General features: G+C 46.8%; 1 protein-coding gene across 1 annotated transcript in view; it reads left to right on the top strand.

Annotated features, from left to right (window-relative positions):
- SDHA (succinate dehydrogenase complex flavoprotein subunit A) overlaps positions 1 to 12005 on the top strand; it is a 24499-nt gene extending 12494 nt beyond the window's left edge. The window contains exons 8-15 of the mRNA XM_081054228.1: positions 473 to 641; positions 1392 to 1587; positions 2527 to 2698; positions 4960 to 5078; positions 9591 to 9702; positions 9821 to 9951; positions 10389 to 10502; positions 11673 to 12005. Of these exons, the coding sequence (XP_080910354.1) occupies positions 473 to 641; positions 1392 to 1587; positions 2527 to 2698; positions 4960 to 5078; positions 9591 to 9702; positions 9821 to 9951; positions 10389 to 10502; positions 11673 to 11759 (1100 nt within the window). The 3' untranslated portion in view covers positions 11760 to 12005. The remainder of the gene's footprint in view (positions 1 to 472; positions 642 to 1391; positions 1588 to 2526; positions 2699 to 4959; positions 5079 to 9590; positions 9703 to 9820; positions 9952 to 10388; positions 10503 to 11672) is intronic.

The raw sequence follows: 12005 nt of genomic DNA, 5'->3' as shown, positions 1-12005 counted from the left end.
ACTGAGCTTTAATTGCCCGTCCCTGAAAGTGGGGAGAAGAGCACCTGGTATCATCGAGGAAGCCAGGATTGTACTAAGGACAGTGTAAGTATTAACTGTAGTTATTACCCTTGTTGGTATGTCGGTACTTCAGAGAAGAACTTTCCAAGCTGGCTTTTCTTACCTAAACTGGTCACTACAGTTTCAGGATATAAAAGGGTGTTTGAAAAGTAAAACAAGACCTGAGCTGTTAAACGTGTCCTAGCTGTGTTGAAAGGTTAAAGTGGGAGTGTTTGTGTGGCGGTGTCACTGTCCACAGCAGCCATCCATCCTCATGCGGTGTGGTCATCCAGATGCCCTGTTTACTAATCCTGAACGTTTCCTGTCGTACCCTGTTGGGTGTAATTCCCTTTGCATCCTCGCTTCCTCTTCCCCAGGCCTAGAGAACACACTTGTATTGGAAGTGCAGGTGTGACTTGGTTGGGTCTTGCAGGCATCTATGGCGCTGGCTGTCTCATCACGGAGGGGTGCCGCGGCGAGGGCGGCATTCTCATCAACAGCCAGGGCGAGCGCTTCATGGAGCGGTACGCCCCTGTCGCCAAGGACCTGGCCTCCCGAGACGTCGTGTCTCGGTCCATGACTCTGGAGATCCGCGAAGGCAGGTCTGTGCACTTGTCCCGTGTGTCTGGTGGGCAGCGTTCATGTCCGTGTCTTCACATGGGCTGGTGTGGCCTCAGTGTGAGCTCAGGCGGCGCGCTCGCCTCTGCTGCCTCCGACCGTCACCTCAGCTCACATTTCCCCAGAGCCCTGCCTTTGGAGAAGTGTAGCTAGTTGAGTGTAACTCTCTCCAGTCTGTGGGACATACTTTGTGAGTGAGTGTGTGATACACACAGTCACTGTTGAGGAGTGCAGCAGCACATGAGCCCTTGGCATTGTGCTGTGTCACACACAGGCTTTGTTCTTCCACAATGCAGCTTCAGGCTTGTCAGGGGGTGACACTGCTCCTTACTCTGGTGACACATCACATAGCTGCTGGTGTGGCCCTTGAAGGTTTTCCGTTTTTACATTAAACTGAGAGGTCAAATGATTCTTTGGAGTATTTGGCATAAAAGGGCTTTCTAAAGGCTCGGGAAACCATGGCACACAGCTCAGGGATATGGGATGTGTGTGGCTGGTGTGTGTGTGTGTGTGTGTGTGTGTGTGTGTGTGTGTGTGTCTCTCTCTCTCACAGCTGGCTATGTCCAGCCTCTGGAGTCTACGCTGGTACATAGCAGGTGCTTAGGAAAGACGTGGTGGCTGGATTTTTACCGGGTGTGAGGAAATGGGGAGTGTCCCGTGCTGCGGTGGTTCTGTACTCTCCCATCTTGTCAGGGCTGTTCTTTGTCTCACACTGTGCTGTCCCTTTCCACCAGGGGCTGTGGTCCTGAGAAGGACCATGTGTACCTGCAGCTGCACCACCTGCCCCCGGAGCAGCTGGCCATCCGCCTGCCTGGCATTTCAGAGACTGCCATGATCTTTGCGGGCGTGGACGTCACCAAGGAGCCAATCCCTGTCCTCCCTACTGTGCACTATAACATGGGTGGCATTCCCACCAACTATAAGGGACAGGTGACTCCACAGGGAAGGGTGGGGACAGTGGGCCCACCCCGCAGTGGCCCCTGTAGATGGATGGTAGTTAGAGGCAGAGGACACGACTATCGGACAGTGCGAGCTATCCAATGGCCGCACTTACTTGAACTGCTGCTACTGGACGGCAGAGGACGGACGGCCTGGGAGGTCCCAGTGTCAGGGTTTGCCTTCACTCCTTAGTAACGATCGATTCTTAATGATTTCTCATCCCATCTTAGTGAATAGTCATAGTGTCATTTGCATTATTTGTATCTACACAGTGAGCTTGTAAATTGAGTCTTTTATAATTCATATCTCTGGGTGGTGTGCAGTTCACACAGCTCTTCACTCAGGTGGAGTGGGTGGGGTGGTGTTCTTACAATAGGTGAGCACTGAGTTGGGAGGGCCTGATGTACAGCTGCAATCTCAGCCTCCCAGTTCGCTGCTCCTGCAAAGTGCACGCTCTCTGTCATGCTCGCTGCGTGCTCCCTTCCGTGTTTCCTGTAGTGCTCGCTGCGTGCTCCCTTCCGTGTTCCCTGTGGTGCTCGCTGCGTGCTCCCTTCCGTGTTCCCTGTGGTGCTCGCTGCGTGCTCCCTTCCGTGTTCCCTGTGGTGCTCCCTGCGTGCTCCCTTCCGTGTTTCCTGCACGCCCCCTGCAGTGTTCCCTGTGGTGCTCCCTGCACGCTCCCTACATGCTCTCTTCATGCTCTCTTCCTTGAGTCCACAGCGAGAGGGTGGTGGGTGAGCTTCCTGGTGACAACTAAACGTGGCACTGAAGTCCCAGGTGCTGCCATCTGGGCTACTCTGACCCCTCAGCATGGGTAGTGTCGTGTCGTGGGCAGAGGGTGACAGGGCAGTGCGTGCGGAGGGTCCCTGTCACATCCAGTGTTCTTGTGCAGGCTGCGCTCTCACGTCTGCTACCCCCCTTCCTTTCCCACAGGTTCTTAGGCACGTGAATGGCCAGGACCAAGTCGTGCCCGGCCTATACGCCTGTGGGGAGGCTGCCTGCGCCTCTGTGCACGGTGCCAATCGTCTCGGGGCCAACTCGCTCCTGGACCTGGTCGTCTTTGGCCGGGCGTGCGCCCTGAGCATCGCAGAGTCCTGCAGACCCGGTACGGTTCTCCTCAAGTAACCGGTTGCTTCTGGAGTCAGAGTGCTTGTGACCACACAGTAGGAGTCTGCTTTCTCCCCAGAAGTGACAAAACACATTCAGAGGGTTCGTGTTGATACACTTGAGATGACACAGGCTGAGTGAGGTCTTAAAAGCTGACAGGATAACGTTTTTTGTCAGAATTTTACTTTGTTGTCATTATGTTTTACTTAGAAAAGTCACTATTAGGAGATTGTTCTTTTCAGGTAAAGTTTATCACATATTACTTGTCTGATACAAGTTACTTACTTGCAGTGAAATACTTAAAACCATAGGTATAAATGAATATATAAGTTCTTGGTACTTACAGAAAAGTAATTGAGGCCGTTCTAAAAGCCAAGTGTGAGTAATCTGCTAACGGAGAAAGGGATAGCGGGATGCAGACAAACACAGGCGGTATCATGACTCCCCTGTTAGTGGCAGAATGGATTTGAAGCCGTGCTTTTCTTCTGGTGGTAACTGAAATATTGGCAGAGGAAAATCCAAATGCTAGAAGTGTGAGTCCCACTGAGACCAGGACAGTTACTGCAGCTCCTCCCACCAAAGGCCCTCACGTGGCTGACCTTGCCCCGTCTGTTACAGCAGTAATGTGAGTGGGAGACACTTCCCCAGGCCAGGACGGTGGGGTCGCTGGGCCCCCAGTCTTCTCATTACATTTCACTCGTTGGTGTTTTTAACTGTTCAGTTCACTTTTTTTACCGAGCAGAAGTTTTTTGCATAGATTTTAAGTTGGTGAAAGTGATGCAGGAGAAACAGGCAGTCTTACTAAGCACTAATGAAGCATAGTCCTTAGTGGAACGAGGTGCTGTACCCCCTTTCCTGTCTGCAGTTGCCGAGGTGTGTGTAGTAAGGGGGAGGCAGCATGTTCACTCTGTCCCTCAATGATCACAGCGCCAGGCTAAGACACAGGGGTGGAGCTTTGTCTCCAGTCAACTCGTCTGCACCCGACTGCTGCTCGCCTCACTGTTGCGCTGAGCCCAGTGCCCAGTCCGTCAGCGCAGAGCGGAAAGCTTGAGGTTCCCTTTCTCTGAAAATGAGAATAAGGAAGTTTCATAAGAATACCTTGTACTTCTATATCTGAAGGATCGGTACACACATAAAAAATGTTTTTACAGTCAGCAATGCAAAGGAACAAACTAGCCACATGTGCAGCAGTGAACATGACTCAGATGTGAAAGGTTGTATGGTCCGGACTCAGAAGCTAAGTTGTACAATTCCATTTAGATGACATTCTGGAAAAGGCAGAACTAGGGACGAAGGAAGATGGATGGGTATTTGTCAGGGACCCTATCCTGCCTGTGGTGGGGCCTGCGCACTTCTGTCCAGGGTCGCAAATCTCTAAACATGGTGGTGGACTTTACTTGTCTTTTAATTTCAAAGTGAAAAGAGGAATAGAAAAATGTTTCTACTACTACTCCCCTCAAAATGTGAATATTTTAAACATTGAAATGTTGAAATCCCAATCTGTATTCTGACTATGGTGGATATAGGAATCTATGTGCGTGTTAAGATTTGTAGAACTATGCACCTAAAGAGAAGAGTCAATTTTACTGAGTGACCATTTTTTAAAACATTAAAAACAAGCAAACGAACCAGCCGGCTGCCTAGAAGAGCTCAGGCAGCAGCGAGGCCAGTGCCAAGTCCCCTGGAGAGAGTGGCTGCGAGCAGCTCTGCAGGCCTTTGTCTCCTGCACTGCATACCTCCTGCATATATCACCTGCTGGATATAAAACGTTTCATGTCATCCCAGAAAAGCCTTAAAACTTCTCAAAACATTTATCTTTATAGAAAGGTGGGAGAGCAGACGTTGAGGTTTAAGTAAGAGGACACAAGGGTCAGGATTGGCAGGAGACCTGGGTGGGGAGCTGCAGAATTGCTAAGAACCGCTATTCTGAAGGGTGCCATTTTTCCCTTAATAGAAGAATAGTGCAAAGTGTGTTCGCATAATTTTTAAACTTGAAATGGTTTCTCTTGTTCATTCAAAAATTGTTTATTGGACACCTACTCTTTGCCAGAAATTTTGTCCTGATGTTTACTTTTTTGCCCCAAGTTAACAGATGGTTCCTCGGGTATACGGTTGTCCAGGTGGAGTTCAGGTGCGTTTTCCAAACTCTCTGAAAGGTTATAGTACACACTTGGTGCCACGTGTAATCCATCCGGTTTTTCTCAGTGTTTTTCAGAAGTTAAATTCTAGCCTTTTCTTTTTTTTTTTTTTCTTTTTTAGGAGATAAAGTTGCCCCAATTAAAGCAAATGCTGGGGAAGAATCTGTCATGAACCTTGACAAATTGAGATTTGCTGACGGAAGCATAAGAACATCGGAACTACGGCTCAACATGCAGAAGGTAAGAACCAGGCGCTCAGTCTACACAGGCTTTGGGATGAAAGCTGAAGGATGAATTCCAGCTGTAGCAAGTCAGAGTGCAAAGAGACCCGATGAGACAGAAATGTGTGTCTTTGCACATACAATGCTGGGCCAGCTGCCCAGGCACTCAGCCTTGTCATGCTCTCCACGGTGCTCACGTGTGGGCTTCCCTCCTCACCATCTCTGCCGTAGTGTGGACGGCATAGCCTGAAGGAGAGGGGCAGTGGAAGGTCCAAGAGGCTCAGTTCCCACTGGAAGCTTCCTTTTAGCAGGCTTCCTAGAAGCCCAGCGATCTCATTGCCAAGAAATTAATCCCATCAGCATACGAAACTTCCAGTAACTCTGGAGTCTCTAAACTGGGCCCGTTGATGCCTCTAAAATCAAGGAGTGGGTGGAAACTAATCTGTGCGTTGGTTTTGTCAGTATTTACGTTCGAGAGCATATCTGATGGAACATTCTGTGAGGGTGGAAACATTCCGTTATCTTTCAACTCACGTGCCTGTAGAGCACGTGAGATACAGCCAGTCTGACTGAAGAACTGAATTTCAATTTTAAGTAGATAGGTATATGTGGTTAGTGGGTACTGCATTGCCTAACACAGGCTTAGATTAATAAAAATAAACAGATAGGAATCAAGCAAATTCTTCTAATAAGGGATTCTTGGCACATGAACAAGATCTCTGTCCACTTTAAATTATTTACAAGACTTTGTGTGTGGACGTTTCCTGAAAAGAAGCCCCTTGCTTTTGTCCCATTGTGAAAGGGGTCCAGTGGCCCATATATACAGACCCCACCAACAGGAAAAAGTTGCGTGCAGCCCTTCTCATAGGGCTGTGGATCAGTCTCCAGGGGGGGCTTGGGCCTCACGGAGGCTTCCTGAAGTGGTAAGGACAAGAGCATGAGTTAGGGACACGTGTGTTTAAGGCCCTGCGGCACTTCTGTAGGGTACTGACTGCTGGAACAGGTGTAGACAGGCTGGAGGTACAAGACTGCGGTAGGAAGCACTGGAGGCTTTCCTACCACATGAGGCAGGTACTGGTATCTGTCATGTGCCAGGCAGTGTTCCCGATGCCAGAGTCAGCACTGACCAGAACACAGACTTTCCTGCCCTTGTGGGGCTTGCGTTTGAGTGAGTGGGGGAGTGACTTTTCTGCTATTTCCAGCTTTCACAGTGAGAAATAAAAAAGAAATGAGGTATGTATTGAAAAGGAATAGACAAAATTATTCATTATAGATATGGTTACCTAAAAATTCCAAAAGAATAAAGTGAAAAATTAATAAAAACAATGTAAGAATGAAATAGCGTGTCTAGATAAAAGATTCATATCCAAAAATCAGCAGCTTTCCAAGGTTCTTAGAATAATCCATTCAGAAGTTGATGTTATGAGCTGCAGCCAAAAAGGTTAAAATGCCTTGAAAGACCTAACCAGGACTGTGGAAAAGGTATGCAAAACACAACAACTGGAGACCAGGAAGAGTGTTTTCCGTGATACTTACTAGACACTAAGACCTCTTTTTCCATTTGTTCTTCCTGACAAACCTTGACATAGAAGCTGTGCATTAGCACCTCACAGTATGTGTCATTTTAAAGAAGTCGATGAGCTTCCACTAAGTAAGTTAACTCGTATAGCTCCATTAGCCTGATACTGGCAGAGGAAGAGACATCTAGGTCAGTAAAACAAAATCAAGTCTAGAAACAGGCCTCAGTACACTGATTTAGCACACAATAAAGGGGCTTTTCAGGAATGATGACGAGAAGTCATTCAGTAAATGATAGGAAACAAAGGTAGATCCTACTTCTCAGCATACCTAAAATAAGTTTATATCACATTTCTTATGAGCAGAAACAGTAAAACTGTAAGGTACTTAATATGAGGAGCTTCTACACAGTAACCTGAAGACCAGGCAGTGAGGGTTCCCAGGCCTCTTACCTCACACGTTCCACATCACTCAGTGCCTCATCATCTCAGCACCTCCGGGTTTATGTCACCAAGGGGGCATCTGGGGGCTTCTGTGACATTACCAGCAAACTTGTGAGTGGGACGAGAAGGCAGCCCATAGCCCACATACAGCTGCTGTCTTCTCGGGAATTCCAGGATGGAGTGGTCGTGTCTTTTCTGCCACCATGTATTAAAAGCTTTGATCAAAATTTCATTTTAACACCTACTTATGATAAAAACTCTCAACAAAGTGCATATAGAAGGAATACACCTCAGCATAAGAGGCCATATATGACAAACCCACTGAGTGTGAATACATCTACAGGAAACTTCTAAGATCCTGTAACAAGACTAGGATTCCCACTGTCACCACTGTTATTCCGCATAGTACTGGAAGTCCTAGCTATAGCAGTCAGGCGAGACAATGAAAGGCATCCAAATGGGAAGAGAAATAAAATTGTCACAGATAACATGATAATATAGAGAGAACCCTAAAGAAGCCACCAAAAAATTATTAGAACTGATGAATGAATTCAGTAAAGTTACAGGATACAAAATCAACATATAAAAATTAGTTACGTTTCTATACAGTGATAAAGAGTTATCAGAAAGAGAAATTAAGAGAACAATCCCATTTACATTTGCATCAAAAAGAGTAAAATACATAGGAATAAATTTAACCCGGTGAAAAACCTGTACACTGAAAGAAATTGAAGGGGTAGCCGGTTAGCTCAGTTGGTTAGAGCGTGGTGCTAATAACACCAAGGTTGCCAGTTTGATCCCCACATGGGCCACTGTGAGCTGCTTGCTCCTTAAAAAAAAAAAGAAAGAAAAAAGAAATTGAAGAGGACAAATATAAATGGAAAGGCATTCTGTGTTTGTAGATGGGAAGAATCAGTGTTGTTAAAATGTCCACGTGACCCAAAGTAATCTGCAAATTTAGTGTTATCCCTATCAAAATTCTGATGGCATTTTTCACATTAATAGAACAGCTAATCCTAAAATTTGTGTGAAAACAAAAGGCCCCAAATAGCCACAGCAGTCTTGAGAGGGAAGGACAAATTTGGAGGTATCATGCTCCCTGATTTCAAACTGTATTACAAGGCTACCGTAATCAAAATGGCATTGGCATAATGGCATTGGCATAAGAGCAGACACATAGATCAGTGGAACAGAATAGAGAGACCAGAAACCCATGCACATACGTTCACTTAACAATAAAGTAGCCATGAATGTACAGACATTCTCTTCAGTGGTTTTGAGAGAACTGGACAGCCACAAGCAAGAGAATGAAACTGGACCCCTATCTTACACCATACGTAAACATTACCTCAAAATGCATAAGACCTGAAACCATGAAGCTCCTAGGAAAAAACAGAGGCAGTGAACTCCTTAACATCAATCTTGGCAATGATTTTTGGGATCTGACACCAAAAGCAAAGGCAACTAAAGTAAAGCAAAAGTAAACAAGTGGGACCACAAAAAGCATCTGCTCAAAAAGCATCTGCTCAGCAACAGAAACCTACAAAATGCAAAGTCATCCTACTGAATGGGAGAAAATACTTGCAAATCATTTATCTGATAAGGGGCTCATGTACAAAATATATAAAGAACTCATACAACTCGAGCGAAAAATCAAACAATCCAATTGAAAAATGGAAGATCTGAATAGACATTTTTCCAGTGAGGACATACAGATGGCCAATAGGTACATGAAAAGATGCTCAACGCTACTGATCATCAGGGAAATGTAAATCAAAACCACAGTGAGACACCGCCTCACACCTGTCAGAATGGCTGTCATCAAAACAAGAAGTCACAAGTGTTGGTGAGGAGGTGGAGAAAGGGAAACGCTCATCCACTGTTGGGATTGTAATTGTTGCTGCCACTGTGGAAAGTAGTATGGACGTTCCTCAAAAAACTGAAAACAAAACTGCCGTGAAATGTAGCAATTCCACTTGTGGGTATTTATCCAAAGAAAAAGAAAACACTAACTTGAGAAGATACATGCTCCTCCATGTTCACTGCAGCATTACTTACAGTAGCCAAGGCATGGAAACATGGACAGATGAATGGATGGAGAGTGGCACATGTGTGCAGTGGACTGCTATCCAGCCATAAAAAAGAAGGGAATCCTGTCGTGGGCAACAGCATGGTGGGCACTGCTGAGTGAGGGAGCTCAGAGGAAGACAAATACCACACGATGTCACTGGAACCTTAAAACACACACAAAACCGAGCTCATAGGTACAGAGGACAGATTGGTGGTTGCCAGAAGTGAGGGTGGGCAAAATGAGTTAAAAATACGTCCTGGGGATGCGATGGACGTACTGCATGGTGACTATAGTTACAAAATACTGCATATTTGAAAGTTGCTACGAGAGTATCTCACAAACAAAAACCACATTTTAAAATTCAGAGTAACAAACACGGTCTGCATTTTCTAGTTTTCTGTGTAATTTACATAAATACTTTATGAAGAACATCTAGGGGGTTAGCCATGGCTGGGGTGGCCTCGTGTGCATCGAGGTGAAGTGGGGCTTGGTGTTGCAGACCATGCAGAACCACGCCGCCGTGTTCCGGGTGGGCAGTGTGCTGCAGGAAGGCTGTGAGAAGATCAGCCATCTGTATGGAGACCTCAAGCACCTGAAGACGTTTGATAGAGGTGAGCAGCTCCCAGGCCTCTCTGCCCATGCTGGGTGCTGGGTGCCCCATCAGCGCTGATGGGGGTGGGGGCTGTCTGACAGGACCGTCTGTCTCACGGGAGCCTTGTGTGTCCCCAGGGATGGTCTGGAACACTGACCTGGTGGAGACCCTGGAGCTGCAGAACCTGATGCTCTGTGCACTTCAGACCATTTACGGGGCGGAGGCCCGGAAGGAGTCGCGTGGGGCTCACGCCAGGGAAGACTACAAGGTGCCACTGCAAACCCGCTCGTAGCTAGCCCCAGCGGCCCTGACCTCATCGGGACTCGGGCCGTGGTGCACACGGGCTGTGTGCAGGCTGGGATCTGGGATGGGCTGGTCCAGAGGTGCTTGCCTGTGATGCAGGCTGACTCCTGGCACGTGGCGCTTCTGCACGCCCTGCGTCTGGTACTGAGCTGCACCATATTACGTGTGGTGTGTTAGAAATTGTAGCGGGCAGGGCCTGGGCTGGAAAAGGGACAAGGAAAGTCTGGCTCTGAACAAGGCCAGCTGGGGACAGTAGGACTTCCTTGTTAAGTGGGTTGGGGCTCATACCAGACTGGCGGTGAATTTGCCCTGTTTTCTGGTTGTGTTGCTGTTTGAGCAATGAGACGTGTGGGATGTAAGTGCTGACAGTCTTTGCTGAAACACCTTCTCTGTCGGCCTCAGGATCGGGTGGACGAGTATGATTACTCCAAGCCCGTCCAGGGGCAGCAGCAGAAGCCATTTGAGCAGCATTGGAGGAAACACACCCTCTCCTACGTGGACCTCAGGACTGGGAAGGTAGGTGGGGGGGCGTGGTCTGCTCATGGGCATCAGTACACCCCTGCATTTGATGAACTGCTGACAAATGTGACACCCCACTGAAAAGGACACTGTCAGTCAGGCTTCTGTTTGGAAGCAGGATCCAGCAAGGGTGGGTGGCTCAGAGGGCTGGCCTTGGCTGGCGGACATGGAGATTCCTGAGCCTAGGGAGAGCAGGGTCAGGGCGTGGGGGTGCCCTGCCCTCCCCTGGGCTGGACCACCTGGAGGTGGCCTCTGGGAAGCCCAGGCAATGCTGGAGTGAGCAGAGGCAGGGAGTGCTGGGCAGGTCTTGGGAACTGCCAGTGGAGGTTCCCGGGCTCATTTCACCAAACACATTCACCCTTGGGCATCGGTGCCAGGCATTACAATTCAGGTACACCGTTTAGCCCTAAGCTTTTCATTTTCATTTTTCAAGGTTCGTCTTGATCATTTATCTGGGTCTGCAGACACTGTGCACTGCTCATCACTTCACAATAAATAGGGCCGCCTACTGTGACTGGCAGTACTTGGCATCATTTTTCAGGAAGGCTATTTTCTGACTATATAGGAAGAAGTCAGACTTTACCCTCTTGGTACAAGCCAATTGTTAATAATCTTTGGGGTGTTTTCTGATTATAAAAGAAATACGTGCTCATGTTAGAAACTATAGAAAGTACAAAAATAATAAAGAAAATTAACATTTATAAGCTCACTAATTAGAAATATGCTTTACTGTCATTTTGAAATATTTCAAGCTTCGTATATGTGTACACACTTTCTTTTGCTTATGTGTATGTGTATAAATATTCACTGACAAGTAGAAACAAAAAAATTGGAAATAAATACAGAGTATAAAGATACTTCAAGTATGACAGTATATAACGGGTTTTCCCTGCATTTGAAGCATTTTTGTAAAGCATCAAGAATTTTGTACAGTTTGTTTTAATTGCTGGGTTCTGTTGCGTGGATTTACCATAATGACATGGCGAGCCCTGTTGTGAATTTAGATCGCTTTTGAGTTTGTTGTTGAAAAATGCACCAGTGAATACCTTTAAGTTCCTGCATACTTGTCTGCAAATCTAGTTGTATACTTAATTTTTCAGAAGAGCACAAGGAGAAGGCTGTTAGTACATTTTGTGCCCCACCTTACCACTGACTCTTCTCTTTAAGGTCTCGCTGAAATACAGACCCGTGATTGACAAGACTTTGAATGAGGCTGACTGCGCCACTGTCCCCCCCGCCATTCGCTCCTACTGATGGGCCTGGAGTCCACCAGCTCTTGTAATTATGTACATTACAGCTCGCGCACGTGTTCGGAGCATAACTGTTCTTGAATCCTGTACTCTAGTAAATAAGGATTGATTTGAATAGAGATTGTCTGCCCAGTGGTCAGCACCTTGCCAGTAATCAGAAGTGTGAAGCTTACCTTTATCCTCTGCTTCATTCTTATAAAATAATAAAACTGGACACAATCCTTAAATAAAACATGAATTACAAACTTGT

This window comes from Rhinolophus hipposideros (assembly GCF_964194185.1).
Source record: "Rhinolophus hipposideros genome assembly, chromosome: 7".
Taxonomy (NCBI): Eukaryota; Metazoa; Chordata; class Mammalia; order Chiroptera; family Rhinolophidae; genus Rhinolophus; species Rhinolophus hipposideros.
This window is presented reverse-complemented; position numbering and strand designations above follow the sequence as displayed.